Source organism: Gouania willdenowi, chromosome 11, assembly GCF_900634775.1.
Source record: "Gouania willdenowi chromosome 11, fGouWil2.1, whole genome shotgun sequence".
NCBI lineage: Eukaryota > Metazoa > Chordata > Actinopteri > Blenniiformes > Gobiesocidae > Gouania > Gouania willdenowi.
This window is the reverse complement of record NC_041054.1, coordinates 24,124,877-24,148,882: the sequence shown is the minus strand read 5'-3', so window position 1 is coordinate 24,148,882 and position 24,006 is coordinate 24,124,877. Positions and strand designations below refer to the sequence as shown.

At 37.1% G+C, this 24,006-nt stretch overlaps 1 protein-coding gene across 2 annotated transcripts in view; it reads left to right on the top strand.

The window, feature by feature from the left end:
- khdrbs3 (KH domain containing, RNA binding, signal transduction associated 3) overlaps positions 1–24,006 on the top strand; it is a 217,158-nt gene that overhangs the window by 114,612 nt on the left and 78,540 nt on the right. For both annotated transcript variants that reach the window (XR_003675116.1, XM_028461744.1), the window contains exons 4-5: positions 9,962–10,108; positions 11,582–11,721. Coding sequence is in view for 1 of the 2 variants with exons in the window: in XM_028461744.1 (XP_028317545.1) it covers positions 9,962–10,108; positions 11,582–11,721 (287 nt within the window). In the remaining variant the exon portion in view is untranslated. The remainder of the gene's footprint in view (positions 1–9,961; positions 10,109–11,581; positions 11,722–24,006) is intronic.

The window sequence follows — 24,006 nt, the reverse complement described above, 5'->3', positions numbered from 1 at the left end:
CAAAATGCATTTAAGGGCTAAAAAAGTGGATTTAGTATGATATGTCCCCTTTAAAGAGTAACTAAACCCCTGCTTTTTCCTGAATTACCACTGGGAGGGAAATTCAAAAAATGCCTTGTTTATGGGTGGGGCTCGTGGTGCAGTTAAGACGCACCCAGTCTATACAACAAAATCTCCAATGAACAATCTATGCTATGTTAACTAGCTACTCATTACTCAATATACCTCTCATTAAAAATGTTGGAATTTTACTAATACAATATTCAGGTTTTTAACACATTTTTATTTGAATTAAGCCACAATTCTCCAAGTGTTTTCTCAGTATACTGGTATTGAGCAAAGGAATAAACAATCTGTGTCCTTTTAGGACTGTTTTGGGTTATTGGGATATTGCCTGGTGTCCTAGTTCTTAGGCAAAACACCTGGATAGTCTGGACTGGATGTCTTGGTTTGATTAGGCTTCAAAAGATGGTACATTTTTACTTTTTCTTTTGGTTTGGGCTTTCTTGCACTTGCACTTTTCGAAAAGTTTTTTTCAAATTAAAAGATTACCTGGAATAAAAACATCAATTAGACGATGAAATCTCTGCTCATCATCCTCTTAGAACCGAGGTGGGCAAACTTTTTGGCTCAGGGGCCACATGGACTTTTAAAAATTGACAGACGGGCCGGGCCAGCACCCGATGCATACATACATTCTTCTTCTTCTTGTCTAAAGTTCAAATTTATAAAACTTCATAACAAATCAACCATATGCTTTACACATTTGCAATGTTCACCCAAATTTAGCCCCAATTCTAAAGAAGCGTTTGTACATTTAAGGAGAGACAGGCCTGTTAGAGCAGTGCTTCTCAAAGTGTGTGGTAGAGAATGGAGACATGACAGGTTGAAATTTTCTATTTCATGCCAATCTTCTTGAAAACCCTTTCTTCATCGACAGTAAAGATCATTACTTGGCAAATTTAGAAGCCTAATTTTTTTATTTTTTTTATTTCACCTTTATTTAACCAGGAAAAAAATCCCATTGAGATTAAAAACCTCTTTTTCAAGGGAGTCCTGGCCAAGAGGCAGCAAAGTTACAACACACTGAACAGAAATACATTTACATTACATTAAAATGACAGGATAACATAAGAATCAAATAAAACAATTACAGACAACTGAGGCAGTCTCAAATTCTCTCAGTTTCGTTTTAAAGGCATTCAAGGATAAAAACTCCGTCAGCTTCCAGTCTCTTTGCAGCATGTTCCAAGCACAAGGAGCTGCATGTACAAAGGTGTACAAATGTATCAGAAATTAAAAGAGAGAGCATTCAATTAAGACTGCATTAGATATGTGACTGGGATCAAAATGTAACGTGGAACTAAAGTGCAAACATCATGATTTACGTCGGCATGTGAAGTGGAGCGGAACCAGAAACAAACTTTTATTAGCTGATTTAAAACATTTATTTACTTTTGTTGTTTTCTTCAGCTTTTTGGCACAAATTGCAAACAAAGTGTTGTTGTTTCCTGACTATTTGGACTGCTGTACTTTTACATTTGTTTTTTTATGCAGGTAAATAATTTCATTTAGTTTTTCAGTTTTGATTTATTTATGAAATATACGTGCATTATGAAACATGATGATACTTGTTCCCTGTTAGTTCATTTTATACTTGTACTGAATTTCTTTATGTTTTTTGGTTTTTTACTTTGATTATCCGACGTAGAAGAACTGTTTGTCTTTCCATCTATCCAAGTTTCTGCTCCTACCATGAGTAAGTTCTTCTGCCGCTTCTTCTTCTTCTTTGTGGGTGTGTTATGGCGGCGACCAGTCTAACTCTGCTTTCTTCCTCATCTTACATTTTCTGTCCATACCGAGTAGGACGCCAGGCATCACAGGACTAAGTCAAGGAATGCAGTCATAATTATTATATGAAGGCACCATTGTTACGTGCAGCTTTCTCTGCCAATGTTTGTCTTTGTTTACATGTGTTCTGCATGTTGATTGGCTGGGTGGCTGGAAAAGGGCAGGCGTAAGCAGAGAATGGAAGAACATTTGGTTCCCAGGGGTGTTGAGATAAATGACGGAGTAAGACGGTTCATTTTGTGTTTTAATTGTTTGTTTTGTCTTCAGCGGGCCGGATTAAAAAGACCAACGGGCCGAATGTGGCCCGCGGGCCGTTGTTTGCCCACCTGTGTCTTAGAATAATTCCTCATCATTCAGCTTGTCGTTGGCAGCCTGCTAAAAACTTTAAAAACCTCAGTATTCTAATTGGTTTCCAATAATTGTCATTATTAAGCATGACATATTATCTGTCTATTCATCATCAGGCACTTCCACCGACTTCCTACTACTGCCCATTAGCCATTTCCCTACTCCACGTTGTTGCTCAACCTAGATGCACACATAATACTGATGTGTTTGCTTTCAGACTATACAGAAACTGTACCAAACAATCTCAGAAATCCCATCAAAATTTGAGGTCACATTCAAGACTGGCCAAAAGCAGCAAATTATCTGAAAATGTTTTAAAGTAGAATTTTGTCGTGTGAGGCCCATTAGTTTCTTACATTCAAGAGTAAATGGCCTTTCCAAGGCATATGAACAGGGTCACGTGTACAGAGCAATCTCGCAAAGTAGGCTGCGTAGTTGCTAGATGACCCTGCTAGGTCCTTGAGGCCCTTATTCATGTAAAAACATAATATGATTTTGATAAGCGCAATGAGATGACTTTGTTGTAAATTGTCAATCAAGTGCAAATGATTTGGTCTCACACATAGACTGAATCGGAATCAAATGAATATCCCAACATGTAGCAGAAACCCCTGAACAATTGCACTCAGATACACTTTTTATCCATCAAAGCACTCAATGATTTTTTCATAAATTATGTTTGCATTAATATTCTGACACAAACATGAATTGAATAAGGAGAGTTGGTTGCTCTTTTTCCAGGTCCCTTGGCTATTGAGGAAATTAACAAAATATTAACATACTCTAGTCACTCTTAAAATAAGGTTTTATTATTTTTAAAAAAGACAACCCTTGTTTTATTGTCCTATGCAGTACAATGTACCCGTACCTGAGGGTTTTGGCTGCTCTATTATCAAACGGTAATGGTTTTATCCTGGCCTACTTTGGTTTGGCAAAAATGGCCTATGGAGTCTCTTTGTGCTTTACAGAATGCACTTTTTGAATGCAAACAACATTAAGGCTGCTTCAGCGGGTGGCGGTTGGGCAGTTGCATCTGCTTCACTTTCTGGTTTTTGTGAGAAAAAACAGATGATTGTTGAACACACAAGTCTGCTTTAGCTTGGAGTGCAACGCATGGAAATACAAGATATGTTGAAATCCAAATTAGTAGCAATGTTTGTTTTGAACAAATATTGTTAGCACTCGTCAACTAACATATGTCTGACCTGGCATTGCTGACTGACATCTGTTCATGTATTTATAATCAGCATTGCAATGGAGTGAAACATTTAATATGGAGGGCTCAAATTCTTGTTTTCTATTTCGGTTTTGGGCTACTTTGTATTTTATTAGGTGTGCGTTGCTTGTTTTTTTTTTTTTTTATTATTCATTCATCTTTTGTACTCATGTTTTTCAGTACAGCAGAGTCATTAATTGATGGTATTTTTAGGTTTGCTTCTATGCGCTGTTTGCTTATATTATCATATTGTTATCTGTTTTCTATCAGTTTGTGAGTCTGGGTTCCTGCTCTCAGTCTGTCAGTGTGTGCATGTGTATAATATATTAATTAGCTCTTACCATTGGTAATTAATCTGTCACGGTTGGTGGTTTGAGATTTCTTGTCGGATGTTCTGTGGATTCTGCGGCTCAATTGGTTTTGTGTCAGTCCCGTTCAATGAAAGTTTGGGGTTCAGTGTGATATGGGTTCTGTTTTAGTTGTCATTACTTGTTACTTTGTTATCCTTTTTAGTCAGTCCATCTTGTCTGATTTAATTTGTAGATTCATTTTTATGGTGGACTCCTGTTTTGTTTCACCTCATCTCGGTCATGTCAGTATTTCTGTTTATATGAATAACTTCACCCAATCAATCAGTGTCATGTTTTTCAGTCAGTTTATCAGCCAACCTGTTATAATATGTAGTTGTTTTTTATTTATTTATTTAAGGCACTTATCTTACAGCCCTATAAAATCTATTTTATTTTATTTTTTACCAAATTCTGTCTTTTCCACATTATTATTTTTTTTTCATTTTTTGTAGAAATATTTATAATTTTTTTCAGAAAATATCAGTTTTTAACTCCTGTGAGGAAACAAAATAAAGAAAATGTGTGAGCGGTGCACCTAATGAGCGGTCTGCAGAAACTTCTCATAAAGAAACGTCCTTGGCCTCAAAATGACGGCATTTAATCCACATTCTGTCAATTTCTGCGTTAAACGGTCATTGGTCATTGGTTAACTCTGTGATTTTGTTAACTTGGAAATTATAGGGCCCTATTATTTAATGGCGCATTTCTATTGGCGGTATCGGCTCTACACGGCTCCGCACTCCTCGCTTTCGGGACCCGATACTGTTTTTCCGGGGCGTTTCGACTGAGCACCAACCTGACACGGGAAACTGCCGACTCCATGAATTGCACTTTTTTTGCTGCCATCCTCACAAAATGGCCAACAATAATGAATGGTGGCCAAATGCTTCCTCTCTGTGAGTTGATGACTACACTGTGATGATTCTTAGACCCAATCAGTGTCTGCTTTAAGCCTACGTCACTATTTCAGACCAGGGCTGCTTTTTTTGGAACCTCAACAAAGGAGGTACTAAAAAAAGCAGCACCAGAAACACCAGAGAGCTGAGCCGAGTAAAGCCGATACTGCCAGTGGAAACTCGCCATAAGACACTGCATCCCATGAAGCCTAACCACTTTAGGTCTGTTGCTTTGAACTCCCACCTGATAAAAACCCTGGAGAGGATTTCCTGGAAAACCTGGTAGAAACAAGCAGTGATCTACCCGCTGAAAGGATCACCGCTACACCTGGAGGACTGTGAAGCCCTCACTGTTCAGTGTGAAGATGGAGCTATGTCGCCAACAGACCACAGTATTTTTGGCTCCATCAAGGTATCTCTGACAGATTTAAGTGAAAGCTTCTGAGCCATCCAGCTGCTTGTACCCACATCTTAAGCCTGCCCACAGGCGTCATCATCACCAGGAAGTCACTGCCCTCATGCTGCATTCTGTAGAAATAGGGATTTTCCAACTTCCTATTTGGAATTTGTGACTTGGAACGCCACGTGAAGTCAGAGCTCCTACTTGATGAAGTGGGGCTACACAACATTCACTATGTTCACAAATTCCTTAGCACTGTTGTGGAACACAGTTTACATTTTTATTTGTCATGTTTCAATCTCTTCTGTGAATAATTGGAATGCCTTCCTTAAATGTGCAACATAATGTTGAGTGTGCAGAGATATTTTAAAGACCTTCTATAACTCTGTGGTGGGCAGCACTAACAGGGACAGAGAGACTAACAGAGTTCTGCCTTGTGATGTGCTCTAGACTCCATAGAGGACCAGGGTGAGAGGAGACTGTTAACAACATTGACATCCATCAGGGACAATTCTTCTCACCCCCGACATGACACGGTGAAGTCAGTGTAGCTCTTTCAGCAACAGACACTACATCCAACATGTAAAAAGCAGAGGTTCTGTGTATCCTATTCATCCCAGCTGCTCTCAGAGTTTTAACATATTTCTATGTATTTCTTATACATGTATCTGTATTTTTTTTTGTTATACGTATTACACGCCCTAGTCTTGTTTTTTGGCTGCTATGACACTTCAATGCCCCTATTATGGAACCAGTGAAGTATAACCATTACCTTTCCATGGCCTAACTTGTAGAGGGGTTTATCTTGTGGTCTGGAGGTTGGGGGTTCGAGCCCAGTCTATTCCTGTCTATGTGTGAAAGTGCCCTTGGGCTCCCAATGGTTGACTAGCTCAGTCCCATTGGTGTGTGAATAGGTGAATTAGCTGATATTGCAAAGTGCTTTGGGACTACCTTTTTCCTTCCTCATATATCCTACGGTTACATCCCTGGGATGCTCTAGAACAGTGTTTCTCAAATGGGGGTACGTGTACCCCTAGGGGTATGCAATGGCACTACAGGGGGTACTTGAGAGAAAGGCAAAGAAAGAAAATATGGTGTATAATGATGTTTTCTTTTCTTTCTTTTTTTTTTTTTACTATGATAATCATACTAAATATTACCAGCAACTCACCAAATGACAACAAAGACACGCTGAATGACAGAATACACAAAAATAACAGAGAAACATACAAAACAACATAAGAAACAACCAAAAACATACACACATGAGAGAGAATAATTTAAATAATACCAACACTCAAAATAAGAGAAAAACGTACTGAATAATTAAAAACAAACAACAAAATACACAAAATGATGATGAAAAATGATCTTGATTAGAACATGAACTGAAAATACTAAGGTCAGTTTTGGTCCCACGCCAGGCGGGAGATTCTTTAAAATGTGTGTTATCACTTATTTGTTCCATCATTATGCTCTACAGTTATTTTTTTTCACAGAATTCTGAGTAAAATGTTCTAGTATGACAAAGGAGGTACTTTGATTCAGAAATAAGAGAAAAGGGTATTTGCTCTAGAAGTTAAGTGTGTTTTAGACTTCCTGTGAGTTCATTAGTGCTGTCAACAAATGTTCAACTTTTGCAAAGTACTTTGCTTAGTCACCAGAGCTCACGTATTTCTTACTGTGTGTCACTCATTGATAACTTGAATGTGTGGGTTCAAATCATTGTGCAAGGTATAAGGGAGGAGGTGCAGTTATGAAATGCATCATCATGTGGTGTACGTAACTCAAGTGCATTGTTCTTGGAGAAATTCTTTCTCAACAATAAGAAGAAGAAGAAGAAGAAGAAGAAGAATCAGCACCTTTACAATAAAAACAAAATAATATAAAGTGTAACACATTATGAAACAGAATAGTATAAAAAAAACGACAAATTATGGAATGATATAAAACACTGAATTACAGAGAATATGCAGATTGGTAGAGATGGGTTTTGAGTTTTGATTTGAAGAGGGGAAAGGTGTCGATGTTTCTTATAACGGGTGGGAGGGAGTTCCAGAGTTTGGACCCTAGTCTGGATGGAGCAGGGGTGTCAAATTAATTTTAGTTCAAGGGCCAAAAATGGAGCAGTTTGATCTCAAGTGGGCCACAGATTGTATGCGGGAAAACAAGTAGTTTCAACATTATTGTACCCTAGTTTACGCTTCTACGTATACATAAAATACAAAATGTGTAAGACTATACAGTATTCAAGCAATAAGTGAGAGATATCATTCCCAACAGGGTCTTCACTTTAAATGTCTATAGATTTTTTGACCAATTTCAATTTAATTAAGGGAAATATTATGTCATAGTTTGAGGAAAATTGAAGGATTTTGTAAGAATTTTTAGTTTTTTCAATTGCTTAAAGGGGCAATATTATGAAAAAGTCAATTTATAATGGTTTGCTACAGTAATATACATTCCTTTAGCCTCATTCAGAGGGTCAAAGTTGAAAAAGTTCTGTTTCCTCCCTCCTTTGTTATTCCACAATTTGGAAAAAGTCAGCTCTAAATGTGCGAGTTGGATCTTTCTGGCTTTGTGACGTCACGTCGCCCACACTCCTCCTCCTGACAATCGTGGCTCCTCCCACCCTAGACAAGAATGTGATAATGTGAGCACCTCCCTCTCAAACTATCTCACAGGTAAAACAAACACTGCGGTTTAATATAGAATATACTCCCAGGGAGCAGTTCCACTTTTAGTAACTGTTACACCGCCTTGTATCACCTTTGACATGATATGACATGTTTGTGACCCAATGCGATGCAGCGCAAGGACAAAACAAATGATTATTACCTTTAACACCAGAAGTCCTAGGGATTTCTATATCCCCCCAGAAGTCCCAGAGCAGGGTCAAATGAACTCTAGGACCAAACTGACGACTCTGATGGCTACAATTTGCATCTATTCATTTGTAAATGAATCACCTGAGAAATCAGCAGGGGGGAGAGCCTGACTCTAACAATGGAAGTCTGGAATGTTAGGGGGAAGTGCCCTGGAAGCTAAAGTCACAATGCCCCGTTTATTAACTCGTTCTGCTTGATGCTGGGGGAGAACAAACACAGACTACAAACATTGAAAGAAACAGAGTCACTTGAGGGCAAAAAAACATCAGATTTAATGTGTAGTGTAAATGGGGCCTGAGACAAATCCAGTAAGGACATTGTTACTGAGCACTTCAAGAACCTGGGTGTGCCTCTCAACAATAAACTGTATAATAAGGGCCATAGTGTAAAATTATATATATATATTTTTTATTATCACAATCCCTTCAAAACCTGGTCAAGACACTGATGCGCATCAGAATTTATGAACTTTGATGAAATCATAGCATGTTCAGAATGTGTTCAGAGTATGTTCACAGGTTGGGGTGGGGTGAGGAGGAGCTGGGATCATTTCCATACCTATAGGAATAGCCTATTTTCATGCAGCCTTTTGTGCTGTGGGGAATAAATAGCTGACTGCTTCCACCAAACAGTCATTAAAAATAAATAATTTTTGTGTTCTTTTTGAATGAAGCTTGTGTTGGAATGTTGGCATTTAAAAATAAAAAAAGTAACCAGAAAAATTTTACAAAATCAGGAAAAAAGGTTGCCGTGTCATAGAGGGTTAAAGCCTCCACCTTATGAGAATTTTAAATATATATTTCTTACATAGTTCATTAACACATGTAAAAAAAAACAAAAAGAGTTAAAATATCAATGCAACTGTATATAACTATATATTAACTGAAATTCTTCCTGAACCCAGGATGCAGGGCCCCTCCTGTGGTGCGACACTTACTGCCTCATTGACATAACAAAAGCAGCTGAGGACATTCGACCCAAATCCTTTGGGTCGAATGACCCCTCTCTGGGTTTTATAGGTAAAAAGTTCATTTGACCCCTCTGTGGGACTTCTAGTGTTAATGGACTATTCTTGTGGTTAGGAGAGGTGACGATGATAAGAAAGTGAGTGTTTGAAACAGCTAACTGAATCCACTGCTGTAGCCACACACACACACACACACACACACACAATAGCCACTTAAATAGCCATGTGTTTTACTGTAATGTGCAATTTTTTGGCTGAAAATATTAACAAGAGTGTGTGGATAGCAAAAGAAAATTGCTATGGTAATAAAGCTGTGGTGTAGTCTCCACCTACAGACATGCCCACTCATGCATATGCATGAAGGCCCCAAAACAGCCTAGAAGTGTCATAAAAGTGAGGCTCAAACTCTTGAAAACAGGCAAGTTTGGGAAAATAAACCTGAAATAGTATGTTGTTGGGGTTCTTAAAACAAATGGAGATGGGTGAAATATGGCATAATACTGGACCTTTAAATTTAAAAATGATTGCAATTATGTGATATAAGCACCTTATTCTGGACCACTGACAGTAAAATATGAATACGTTTGTGAATATTCTGACGACTCGAGGATTTTCTTCGGTGACTACAGATGTGTGTGTGTTGTTTTTTCAAGTGAATATTGCGAGTCAACAGAACTTTCCCTCTCGCAAACACTTGCCTGATTTACTTCAACAAAGCAAAGGCAATCAGATGAATAAGTCACGATGCTCAAGTGGAGCAGAAATGATGGCAGCATGTGTACATAATCCCCACATTTGTTATGGAGACAGGCAGCTATGCAGGCAATCAGTAAAATGTGACAGACAAAGTTGAAACCATTGTAAAGAATGCCTGTTTACAAAATCACACAACAGGCATAAATATGTTCTGCCTGTTGTTGTGCCACTTTGTATCAAACCTCATTATCTCTACTGTTAAAATAAAGACACTCTTTGGTAAATCTTTAAAAATGACCAAACTCTAACTCTTTCTTACCCAGGTGTTGTGTTTTGTGTGTGCTGTTAGGAAAAAGAGCTGCGGGAGAGCGGCGAGGCCAAATATCACCACCTGAATGAAGACCTGCATGTCCTGATTGAGGTGTTTGCCCCCCCAGCCGAGGCCTACGCCCGCATGGGCCACGCTTTGGAGGAGATCAAAAAGTTCCTTATTCCAGTACGTTTGCTACGTTGGCACACATACACACTGTGTAATGTTACTGTGTTTTTTCAGAGGTAGGTTCCCCATCAATGTTTTTAACAGAGATAGAATGAGAAACCTATTACACCCCTAGTTTGGAGACAACCAGCATCTTCTGACACTTTAAATCATGGGTCACCAACCTTTCTGGAACTGTGAGCTACTTAATTGGTACTATGTAGTCCGAAGGGTTACCAGTTAGAAAATAACTTCTTAAATACTACATTTTCACGGTTTCACTTGAACTAGAAGCTAAGATAAAAATAAGGAATCATAGCAGTAACTTTAAAAGGTAGGAAATAATTCCTGCAAGTTTTTCTTGTCTTCTTTTTGAATAATAGATTAAGGTTTAATTCATACTGCTGTTTACAAAAAAACAGAATTACATCAAAGCAATCAGCAGACGCCACTGAAGAAGACTGGCAGTTGACAGTCGAAACATGGAGATCAAAGTAAATTTACTGAAAAACTGTCTGAATAAATGAAACCAAAACATATTAAAGGTAGGAAAGGTTGAGGTTTCAACATGAAATACTTTATTTCTCCTAATTTATGCAATTGTTTCATTTTCATTTTTATATACAATATATCATGTTACATATGAACATATGATGTTATATATATATATATATATATATATATATATATATATATATATATATATATATATATATATATATATTTATATATATATATATATATAGAGAGAGAGATATGGCAAGCCATTTAGGAAACTAAATATATATATGAAAGTCTGAATATATGAGAAAAGTTTATATATATATATGACAGTGTATTTATTCATATATATATATGAAAGTGCATATATATATATATATATATATATATATATATATATATATATATATATATATATATATATATATATATATATATATATATATATGAAAAACCCGGACGCCATCTTTGTAGTCATTTATATCGTTCGAGACAGATTTTTTCAATCGTATCAGCTCCAGCTCAAACCCATGTTCTCACACCTTTTCTGTGTCGAACGATTCTGAGTAAATGGGCAAAAGTTGTAGACAGAGGCTGTTAGGGGACTTTCTAGAGAAGTGCTGCACCTCGTTTCATATATGTATTTAATTTCCTGATCGGCTTGCCATATATATATATATATATATATATATCTCCCACTGACCATACACCAGACCTGCAACATTTAAAACCATTTTTGACAATGTTTCCGTGAAAATAAACATTTAAAGATGGTTGATTTAATACTATAACTTTATCAGCAGTATTTATTTTACTAAATACATCTCTCATATGTATTTAGGGGAGGGGCCCTCACATGGTCCATGAGGGCACCATGTTAGTGACCCCTGCCTAAAATGATTTATAGTGCATTATATATCAGAAAAAGGCGAATATAAGGTGTGATGATATATGTGTGTGTGTGAATATAATCCATCTGTGTGTGTGCAGGATTACAATGATGAGATCAGACAGGCCCAGCTGCAGGAGCTCACGTACCTAAATGGGGGCTCAGAGGACGCCAAGGTTCCCTCAGCGAGGGGCAAGTCCTCAACGCGTGGAAGAGGGACCCCAGTTCCAGGCCCTCCCAGGTATCATCACCGTGTGTGTGTGTGTGTGTGCGTGCGTGTGTGCGGGTGGGTGGGTGGATTGCTTATTCATGCACACCAGTCTAACGCATGCGTAGCTGCCTGCCTAACTTTCACTAAACTTACCTAATTTAAGTAGTTAGTTGTAGTGGCATGAGTGAAGCTATAGCGATCAGGTGACCTTCACTATGTAGCACCGTCTGCGTGACATGTAAACACTCGTCCAGATGAGCAGGCATGTACACGCGTGCACATCAGTAAGTGTGTTGACTGTTGTATCCTGTCCAATCACAGCAACAATCTGACTCAGAGCGTAACACTACAGTCACTACCACTCTATGGACGGGTGTCGTGACACAGACTGTAACCGGACGAAATGGTGGTCCGTTACCCACTCACACACATATATTTATGCTTGTTAGGTACACATCCAGGTGTGGCGTATGTGTGCATACACTTTAATGACACGTCTGCAAGCACACATGCGGGTGTGACTTCAGCATTATGCCCGTGTATCCATTCTAAGTCTATGGAAAATGTAGATCAAATGTACGCGTTTGTTTACATGTTCGTTGGACGAGTGCGCATGAATTTAGAATGGATTCACCCCCCACACTGTGTGAGTGCGTGTGCGTGTGTTGCTATGCTCTGCACTTGGGTTCAGCTGGGGAATAAGTATTAGTTACAGCTAAGGCTGTTTTTTCTCCCTCTAAATAGAAGTGTGTACAGTATCCTCTTCCATTCAGAGCTAATGGTGTCGTTTTGAGTTAAACCACATTTACAGTCACATGTGTCCCAAACAATAACACAAGGACTTTTGAGTAAAATACACAGATGGCTTAATAGAAGTTTTTTTTTTTTTTTTTTTTCTGTGTATGACATTGAAAACCATTTTTTACATGACATTATTATTATTTTACATTACAATATTATGATTGAAAACGCTACTCCAGCCAGAGCCTGTGAGACATTAATAAATTAATAACATTAATGTCTGTTCATATGTACATAATGGGCCACATGTGATCCCTGGGCAGCCAGTTGCTTTGTCTGCACTACACAGTGATGGTCCAGATGTGAGGAGAAATACTGGAGGGCTACAGCAGGGGTCTCTACTGCCGTGAACGAGAAGTGGGTTTTGGTCCATACAAACTAACAGGGTTACTAGGCTGTTGGTAAATGGTAACTAACTTCATAAAGACACGTTTGGCATCCGCTCACTTTGGTAAAATGAACAGACAGAATCTGGCTGGCTGAACGTAAGACAGCAATAGTTTTTTGTCCAAACAGATTTGATTGTTTAAGGTTCAACTTCAATCAGCAGCTTTGTTATATTGACGCTGGAATTTTCGGTAACACTTAGAGGTGCAGTCTGCAACTCTTATAAAAGTAACTTTTTGTCATATTTGTTAAAGCTGTCACTATGTAAGGACAGCTTTACATCAAACTAGTAGTTTGCGTGATAAAAAAAAAAAAACAGGCTCATTGAGTCCTCCTGCTGCTCCTGCAGCCTTTGGCAGATCGCCAGAATGCACGTCGACCGAGCAAATAAAACCAATCAGAGCTCACAGGCCCTGCCCCTTTCCCGGAGCTAGAGCGCCGTCTTTTTTACAGTGTATGGTCGTAGAACATACAGTAATTTTGTTGATGTTTATGCTTGAAAGGCAATTACTGCTGCATGATTTGCATTATTTTTGATTTGTAATTGTTACACTAGAACTCTGTAGTCCATATGTTCATGTGAGCGTGTGGCTGCTGTAAGTGACACTACGTTGTTGCTGTTGCTGAGGTGTGTGCACATTGAGAGAGAGAAGCGATGCAGTAATATGCTCTTAACAGAGCATGTTATATTACTGTGATGTTGCTGTCGGACTAACGTTAGCTTCTTAGCTCCTCTGAGGGAGGGACTTTGGAAAGTAAGTAGGCAGGGCAAGAGAGCACTGGGGAGAGAAGGATCTGAGAGTCGCGGACTGCACCTTTAGGTTTAGAGAACACCTATTAATCATTAATTAGTTGCTTATTAGCATTAGTAACCAGTGAAGTGCCGTGAGCACTAGGGTAGGGTAGGCAGGGCGTTCCAAATCGAGACCACCAATATCAACACCAATGACAATTTCATATGTTTCTGCTGGCAAGTGTTAATTCAATTCAGTTCAACTTTATTTGTATAGCGCAATTTACAACAAAGTCATCTCAATGCGCTTATCAAAATATACAATTCATAATAAGAAAGAAAAAACCTAACAAGATCCACATGAACAAGTATTTAGTCATCTAACAATATGAACATCATAAACACCATTAAAGAAACATATAGAATTGTTTAATATAGCCTCCATACTCTCCCAACAAGATATTTCTCATGACACAGCAGCGCATCCATTGTTTGTGTTAGAAACACAGAAACAGAGAAAATGACAACAACTCAGAACAGCCTCAGTGAGGAGCATCCACAAAGCCAATCCTTCCTTTTGTACCATTCACTGTAGAAAATATGAACAGTTTTCTGACCTTACCTTTGCTGAAGGTCTGGTAACTTGGTCTCCCATCTTTTAAAGCTGTCATTTTTTCCTGAAAAAAAAGTTTCTCTATTGTGTCTAGCGCTGTCATCCTGACTGTAGTGTTATCCCGCCCACTAGCTAGAGCGAGAGAGAATGTAGAAGCAGTGGTCACATGGGATCAATTCACTAATGTACTGTGAACTTACGTATAGCATTTAGCATAGCACGGTTACATCCAAAGGCAGCTCTCTCCGCTGCCTTTGGATGTAAATGGTTTTCATCTTGGGGACCTGACTGCGCATGCGCAAACATGTAAAAACACACTATGGGAACAGAGTCAGAGCAGCAACGTGCCTTTGAGAAGGTGTGTGGCCTCCCTCTGCCTTACAGTGGTTAGGAAATAGTGATGTTTAGCAATTTGGTCTTTAAAAAGCACAAAATGCAAACACTTTCAAACTTATAGGTATTGTAGGCTATCAGAAATTGAAAAATAAATCATTTATAATTATATTATATTTAAAACAAATCATCAAAATATCAATTCACCCTTGGGTAGGCACTGCCTACCTTGCCTACCCTGACGAAACGTCACTGTTAGTAACATATTGGCTCTTATTTAGTCATCATTGTGCCCTTATTAATGCTTTTTTAAGTACTTATTAATGCCTTATTCTTATTAATGCCTTGTTCTTATTAATGCCTTATTATACACCTATTTGCAGTCTCGCAGTCCAAACAGGGTTCAGGTTAGGGTTAGGGTTAGGATTAGGGCTAAAGTTAAGCCAAACTCTAACCCTAATCCTAACCACAGCATTTTGAGATTGTAATTCATATACAACAACTTCCTTACTTACTACTAATAAGTAATAATTCTGAGGTTATTGAGGGAAAACTCTTAGTTAATGGCTTACTGGTTTTATAATGAGGCCATGTAGAATAAGGCATGTTTACCCTTCCTTTTACATTCCCCTAATTACCAGATATTTACCTTGTAAGTACCTGGTAATTCCTGGTATAATCTTATTTCAGTATATTTTACCAGGTAGGTAAATCCTTTGTGCTTCAGCTGTAGTTTCCATGTATTTACCTTCTTATACTGGTGGTAATTACACAAAAAAATGCTATGAGTACCCAGGTATTTACCTTGTCAATATCTGGTAATTAGGGGACTGTAAAAGGAAGGGTTACCTTAGGCATTAATAAATACTTAATATTGACTAATTAATTAAGAGTGAATTTGTTAATAATTAGCATTGCTAATAGCCAACTAATTAATGATTAATAGCTGTTCCCTAAACTAAAGTGTAACTAACTTTTCGGTTATTTGCACTAAAATACAGATTATCTCCTAAAAATGAAGGTAAATTTAGCGACAATTAAACTTAATCATGACCAAAACAAAGCCAATATTTATATTGTAATTAATATTAGTTTCCAGATCTGGAGAAACCTGTTGTCGGTATTTTAATTTAAGCTTTTAGGCACCAGGTTTTCATTTTGTTCAAGATTTCAAAAGGCTTCAAAGTGGTTGGCTAAACTGTGTTGTAAATGAGGAAAATAGTCATTTGGACCCAATGTTTCTGATGGTGACAGCCGAGTGCCTTCTGTAAATAATAGCTGAAATTGCACAAATTGCCTGATTCAGTTGCTCCTAAGCTACAGTAAATCTGTCCTTCAGTGTTTATGTTTCCCTAACAATGACCTACTGTGGTCGTGTCAATGTCCACATTGTGTAAAACTACTTAAACACAGAAGAACCCCTCAGATCAGAGCCAAACTGAGCCATGAAACATGCATCTGCTGCTTCTCTTTGACACTCTGGAACCAGGTGAGGTTTTTTTTTATTTTATTTTATTTATTTATTTTTTTTTATCTGCTCAGAAGGCTGAAATGGTCTTTTGGAATGTTCACAACAGGGTGTTTTGCAGAAAACTTTGGTAGAAAGGCTGTTTGTCATTTAGAGCTTGGTGTGACTGACAGGAAGCCTTGTAGTATCATGATGTGCCAAATCCGTTATATAATTATTCTACTAAGACTCAGCAGGGAAATAGAACTTTGAGCAATAAACCAGACAAAGTTTCTTCATGTAACGGGACAATCTCTCATCTGTGGCAGTTTTTCATACTTTATATAAATAAATTGAAGCAAATTGCTTTTTGTGACTGCAGAAAAATGAGCTACGGTGTTCTTATGGTGACAATGTGCAAAGCTCAGCAGGAATCACAAAGTAGAAGGAGAAACTATGGTATTTTTGTAAACAGTGAGAAAAAAAAAACCTACTGAAGCATTGCAGGTATAATTTAAATTTAGAGTTCAACCATCAGTGGTGGCTGGTGCATTTTTCTGTGATATTGCATTGCAACATGACCAGTATATTTATACTGCTGACGTTGATGGTCTTCATTTGGTCATACTGCAACTCTTATTTAGCTATATATACCCTTTTGTATATTTTTGATTATATGTATATTATATTAACACTGATGTTTTCATTTAAATTTTACAATATTTCCTTCTATTTTTTCCTTCTCATACCTAAAACTTGTATTTGGCATCAACATGTCTAAGGTTAAGCCCAGTACAAGTTTATCCCACAGCCGTGTAGTATATATAAGAACACCCAATACATGCTCAGTTTGACACTGGGCAGCGCGGTGTCAAACTGCTTGGCCGTACATACACTGGTCTACGATGCACTGGCATGCCTTGGGATGTGGGATAAAACTCATATTGGGCTTAACTTTAGACTCGTTGATCCCAAATACCTGCTTTAGGTACTACCACTCACTCATTCCCCCTGTCCACAGCTACCACCATTATACCTAAGCTTCACACTTGTCACCAGACTGGCTGGATTACACAACATAATAAGCACAATATGTTCTACTACAACTTCACATCTCACTCTCACTGTAAAATAATCTATTCTTCCCCACCCTTTCTATTTCCTCCCTGCTCCCTTCGCCCTCCCCCTCCCCCTTATTATTATTATTATTATTATTATTATTATTATTATTATTATTATTATTATTATTATTATTATTATTATTATTATTATTATTATTATTATTATTTATTTCCTGTAGTATATATAAGAACATCCAATGAAGAGTATCTGTCATTTTCAGATTTTTCCTGGGTTTTTTGTAGAATCTATTAAAAGAAATATTGTAATATTTAAATAAAAATCATTAAAGCATTTTCCTTTCATTTTGTAAATGTATTTTTGAAAAAGTTATTGAAAATAAAAAAAACAAAAACAAAATATCAAATCAAAAATCAATATAATATGCATATATTCAAAAATATACAAAAGGATATTTTAGCTAAATAAGAGTTGTAGTATGACCAAATGAAGACCATCAACGTCTGCAGTAAATTTGGTCACGTTGCTATGCATGATCACAGGTTGCACTTTGTTGATGGTCCGTGCGCAATTTTTCAACGTCAGCTGCTCATAGGTAACAATGGAATATTTGCTGCTGAAATGATCAATAATTGTATTGAAGATCAGCTCATTGCAGCTTGTAGTTCATTGGCTATCTCATAACGGTTAGAATGTGACATTGTTTGGGTCTTTCTAACTTTACTGAAGTCCTGATGCAGTGATCTATATACTGCTGCTCCTCTGACATTCTTACACTAAATGATGTTTCCTGCAATGATTTAATATACCACACTATGTTTCGTTATTTCGAGATGGTTATCTCGTTATCACGAGAAAACAAAGTCTCATTATTTTATATCTCGTGAAAATTAAGTCACTATCATAGAAAATCTAAGGAAAAAAAAACGTATGGAAGTATGGCCCTTTAGGGCTTCCGTACAGAACTGCTTTCAAACTAACCACATTTATTTCCACAGAACCCATAAACAAGCAAGACCAAATGTAGCTTATATTATTTTAGTTTGTATCAACATTTTTGTCTCAAGTACCCCCTTTCTCTCATTTTTGATTCTAAGTACCCTCTTATGTCCAACTACAACATTTTGCTCAGAATACTGTAAAAAAAAAAACAACTATTGATCATAATGATGGAATGAATGAGTGACAAGACACATTTTAAAGAATCCCATTTTGTAAATAAGTGGAAACAGTATTTAGTGCCTCCTGGATAGATTTATTTCTTTTAATTTGAGAAACTCTGGTATATACAATAGAGTGAGTGAGTGTGTCAAAGTTATTATACTTCTTGAAAAAATTTTTGTTTATTTTTTTTTTTTTTTTCAGATTTTACCTATTTTGTAGTTTTTTGTTTTAGTTAGTTTAACAAGTAATTAGATAAAAATGGGGGTGATGTAGGAAGTGGTAAATTAATATACATAATTTAAGACCTGACAAAATGTAATGTAAGACCTAGTTTACAAAATATGGACAAATTCAAGATTTGAAATCATCAAATTTAGCTTGTTCCTAGTTTGTTCATGTTTCTTTGCCTTCTCTAAAAAGTGCTTTAAATTGGTCCTACCTGTCTTCATCTATTCTGAGTCGGCAGGTAGGCAGGGAAAGCAGAATTATTTATTTTCTTTTTCTTCATTTTGCTTCTTCTTCTACTGTCCCGTGGTTTCACCTGTCAAAGCCACTGTATGACTGACCACTGTGACGTCAGCCCCTCCCATGGCGGGAGGGCGGTGCTGTGTAGATGATCTGGCTGCATTAAACACTGCACAGCTGCAGAGTGTCTCTGGGCACATGTAAGCTGTGCCCAGATACACTCCATTGACTCGTATTGAAGAGGAGTTACTGCGCATGTACAACTTTTAATGAGAGTGGACGGTAAAGATTTTTGCGACCCAAGTCGCCAATCAGACACAGATGAAGGAAACAACTTTACACATCAACATTATCTATATAATATTCATTCTGATTATCTAAATACAGATATAACTTTGTTTTCGTAGTATTTTTAATTAATTATTAATTTTTATGTCTTACTCAGACTAACTCGCTGAGTGGTGGGGCGGCGCCCTTGCACCCTCTATTGGCCAGCTGCCAGCTGATGATGTTCATTCAGTTGTTTCATTTTGTAGAAAATAAGTAGATATGCCACAAGTCATTTAAAATGGCAATGTTCTGGCTTTAGGAAACACTAAAAGAAATCAACAAAAAATTGGTGGTAGTCAATAACAATTGCTTTCCTAAATCAAGCAGAGGGAAAAAATTGTTATCACCCTGTAAGTTTCCATTTCCAGAACTAACACCGGCATCAGATTAAATCAGTCTGCAGTTAAAAAGCAGTGCTCACACCTTTAGAGCTGTTGCACAAAGCAGATTGACATTATTCCAACATGAGATATGTGTGTTGAAACAAACAAACTTCTTAAAGAAGGTAAAACATCACAGAATGTTGCAAAAGATGTTGGTTCTTCACAAGAACAAACAACATGAGGTTGTAAAAGGCAAGCATACTGGTGACATCAAAGTGTCAAGACAGAAAACTTAAAGCAATATGTTTTGAAAACAGGAAATGCTCAGCAAAACAAATGAGGAACAAATGGGCAGAAACTAGAGTCAACGTCTGTGACCGAACTGTAAGAAACCGCTTAAAGGGAATGAGATTCACATACTGAAAAGATAAACAAAAGCCATCATTAACACCTAAACAGAAAAGAACAAGGTTACAATGGACTAACTTTTGTTTGGTGCCATTCCAATGAGATTTATGAAGATGACTGCCTGAAGAAAACATGTACATTTCCACAGTCATTGATGATAGGGGGCGGCATGGGGAGATGCAGTGTTGTGGTGGTCAAGACCGGTCTTGACCACCACAACACTACGTCAAATTTTAAAGGTCTTGGTCTTGTCTCGGACTCTGAAGCATTTTGACTCGGTCTTGTCTTGGACTCAGGCTGCCCGGACTCGGGATTTTCCGTCAAGACCGTTCGAGACCAGCACTAATTCCTGCTATTTTTAAACTTTTTTATAATGTGATATTAACACGGAGAAGAATGGGATAAAACAATTCTTTATTCATTATTTAATCCACCCTGTATAATGACCACAACCTTCCTTAATGTGACTGAGTGACGTGTGTGACACACTCATACGTGTGTGACACACTCATACGTGTGTGACACACTCATACGTGTGTGACACACTCATACGTGTGTGACACACTCATACGTGTGTGGCTACGGTGTCAGTTTGGACCGCGGAGCGCAAAGGAGATATGAACTAATCACCGGTAAAAATCCCAGTAAAACTCCAGAAAACAATCACCAGTAATAAATATTATCTCCCTGGTAAAGACAGTAGCTCTAACAACTGGTAAAATGATGAACTGATGATATTACAGCCTGTGAAGGCTGGATAGGGGACGCACTTACTCTGCTTCTGGGTCCTAGTGCCAGCCGAGCGGGGAAGCCTGTTCCGTTTACCGTGTTTACTGAGGTCCGTGTGTGTTTAATAAGTCCGTGTGTGTTTAATAAGTCTGTGTGTGTCCGTGTGAAAGTCTGCATGTTATGCCTCTGTCCATCCACTCTTTTCATTATATCCATGTCTTTTAAGGCTTTATTCCATAATGTCGGCTGTAGTCCGGGCCAGCTGACATAAAAATCTTGTTTTCAAATATGAAGAATAATTGTGAATTTATCAGTAGCAGTAGTAGTTTTAATATTTTAGTTAATTTTTTGCAGGCACCTTTTTTGTCCGTCAAATGTATTTAAAATAAACTAAAATTAAAGAGAGAATGTTATTTAACTGTGGAACCTTGTCATAATTTTATTTATTTATAGATTTTTTTAAATTGAAAAAAATGATGTTTATGGTCTTGGTCTTGGTCTCGGTCTCGGCTTGTCTCGGTCTTGGTCTTGACTCGGTCTCGGCTCCCGAAAGTCTTGGTCTTGTCTTGGTCTCGGTGCATTCTGGTCTCGGGCAAGTCTTGGTCTTGGATAGTGTGGTCTTGAACACAACACCAGGGAGATGGCAGTCATTACATGTTCAATACATGCATAAGCTTATGTTTACATTTTAGACACTTTTCTTATTCTCTAACTAAAAGGATGTTTGGGGATGATGACAACACTTATCAAGATAATAATGCATCTTGCCATAGGGCTAAAACTCTGAAAACCTTCCTTGAAGAAAGACACATAGGGTCAATGTCATGGCCTGCAAATAGCCCGGATCTCAATCCAATTGAAAATATGTGGCGGAAATGGAAGAAAATGGTCCATGACAAGGTTCCATCCTGCAAAGCTGATCAGGCAACATCAATCAGAGAAAGTTGGAGCCGGATTGATGAAGAGTACTGTCACTCGTTAAGTCCATACCTCAGAGACTGCAAGCTGTTAGAACAGCCAGAGGTGGTGCAACAAAGAACTAGTGGTGCATTTGGTGTATTGTAGTGTTTGTTTTTTTTTTGTTTCTTTTGTCTGTTTTTCATGATTTCATAACTTTTTCCTCGGAATTGAGTGATTCCATATTGTTTTTTCCCTCTGCTTGATCTAAGAAACCAATTGTTATTGACTACCACCACTTTTATTTATTTTTTTTATTTTTTTTACTGTTTCCTAAAGCCAGAAAGTTGCTATTTTAAATGACTTCAGTTTTATGGCATGTCTGTGATCTACTTTCTTTCTACAAAATTAAACGACTGAATGAACATTCTCCAAGAATGTTGAGTCCATGTTTTTTTTTTTTTTTTTGCCAGAGGTTGTAGGTGTTTGATAAGGTTTATAAAGCTTGAAGTGATATGCTTTAGGATGCTTGGTTTGGAGACAGAGACTCTGCCAAAAAAACCGGAGATAAAGATGCTAAAGTTTTCTTAGGTTAGAAATGATTCTCATGGTTAGAAATGATTACATCTGATAAACAGGTAAGTTGGAGATTTGAACATATTCAAATAGACCAGATTTAGGTTGTTTCAACACGTGTACAGGAGTGGTAGTTTATATATTTGACAAAGGATGTTGCAGAGGGAGCTTTTTCAGGCAAAAAGAAGAGAGAAGTTATTTATGTTAGAAAGGAGGATATGAAAATGGATATGGAGGCGGATAACTTGCTGTGGCGACCTATAGAGAAAAAAAAAAGCCAGCGAAAGAAGCATAACCATGGCAACACCTAAATAGTTTTATTTTAGAATCCACGTTTGTGTTTTAATTAATCCTAGATGCTCATGCTAAAATTCAATACCAAGAAACAGAGGACAAAAGGTCAGTGTCCATGTCGTCAATTAGGGCTCATTATCATCTTTTTTAAAACCAAAACGAACCAGTTGGCAGAGTTTGAAAGAAGAATCTCATGTATAAGATGTGGGACTAAAAATGAATGGATTAACAGTCTTTCCAAGCAGGATTTGCTGCAGATTCAAAAACTTGTAGGAAAAATAAGATTAAGACCCACGTTACCTGCTCTGTTGTACATCGATATTTCGTGTATTTCTTGCATAAAAGTGTTTCCACTATTTTGCAAAGTCATGTTTTAGCTCAGATGGTTATTTACGTGTGTTCGAAAAGGTTCAGAGAACTGATTATAAACAATGCAATGTCTTGTGTCCATGGGCATGAAAAAAGCTAAACAAGATTTGCATAAAAGCCTTTATATGCAAATGATTGCCAGTAGATGTACGACTCCCTTTAAACCCACGCTAATTACTGCTCCTTCAGGGCCTCACATGACTGCAGATGAAAAATAATCATGGCCAGATGACTTTAAAGCTCCTGGCTTTGAAAGAATAAAAAGGAGCTTCTTTAACCCACCATTGAATTTTTATATCAGATTTTGAGATTACAAGGTCACCAAAATGGGGTGTTTTGCTCTTAGTCATCATTTTATTGGCTGTGCTTTAATTTACACTTTAATTATCATTTACTCTAGCTAATATGAGAGAGAAAACACAGGCTATAATGTTACTGATTAATAGGGCTGATCTGAATGGGCATTGTTAGAGAACTTTTCTTTTGCCTAACAATGACTGAAGCCTTTGTATTAAGATTAAATAATTATTCACATTTTATGTCATTTGCGGGTGATTTACTGCTATGTTAAAGATATAGAGGAGGATTTTACTGAAGTTTAGAATTATATCTTACATTAAGATAAACTTCTCTGCTAATAACTACTAGATCGATTATTGTCAAATCAGAATCAAAAGCAAGCCACTACAATTCTCTCCCGAGTCTGTTTCCAGTTACTGATTTGTCCTCTTTTAAACACTTCTAGCTAGGGACGAACACGTACGATGGCCTTACGTCAGAATGATTGACAATTAGGAGGACCAATAGTCGTGATGATCCACCCGGAATTTGAAGCCAAATAACATCCTCCACAATACCTAGTAAAAATCTCTTGATTGACCTGTTAGTGGATGATTTAAGGTGTTTTTTGTCTTTTTCTTCCATTTCATGCTCCAAATCTATAACTGAAACATAAAAAAATTGATTAATTAAAAAAAGATGCTGTACGTATATATATATATATATATATATATATATATATATATATATATATATATATATATATATATATATATATATATATATATATACATTTGTTTTTCTATGCAGTTTTAAAATTTATACATAAGCATTTGGGACTCTCATGGCCATCAATGCTTGCACCTTATCATTCATTTGCATCTTGTCATTCAGTTTACAAACTCTTTGTGTAGTCTTTCTCCTTGTTTTCTGCATTTGTATGTAATATTGCTGTTTTTTTGTTTGTCTTTTAAATATGTTGCTTTTTGCTTATCTAATTACCCTTCTAAGATTAATGAAAAAAAAATTCTGATAGTTACTAATGAGTAGAAAACATGACTGGAAATATTAATGCTTTAGTTTACTC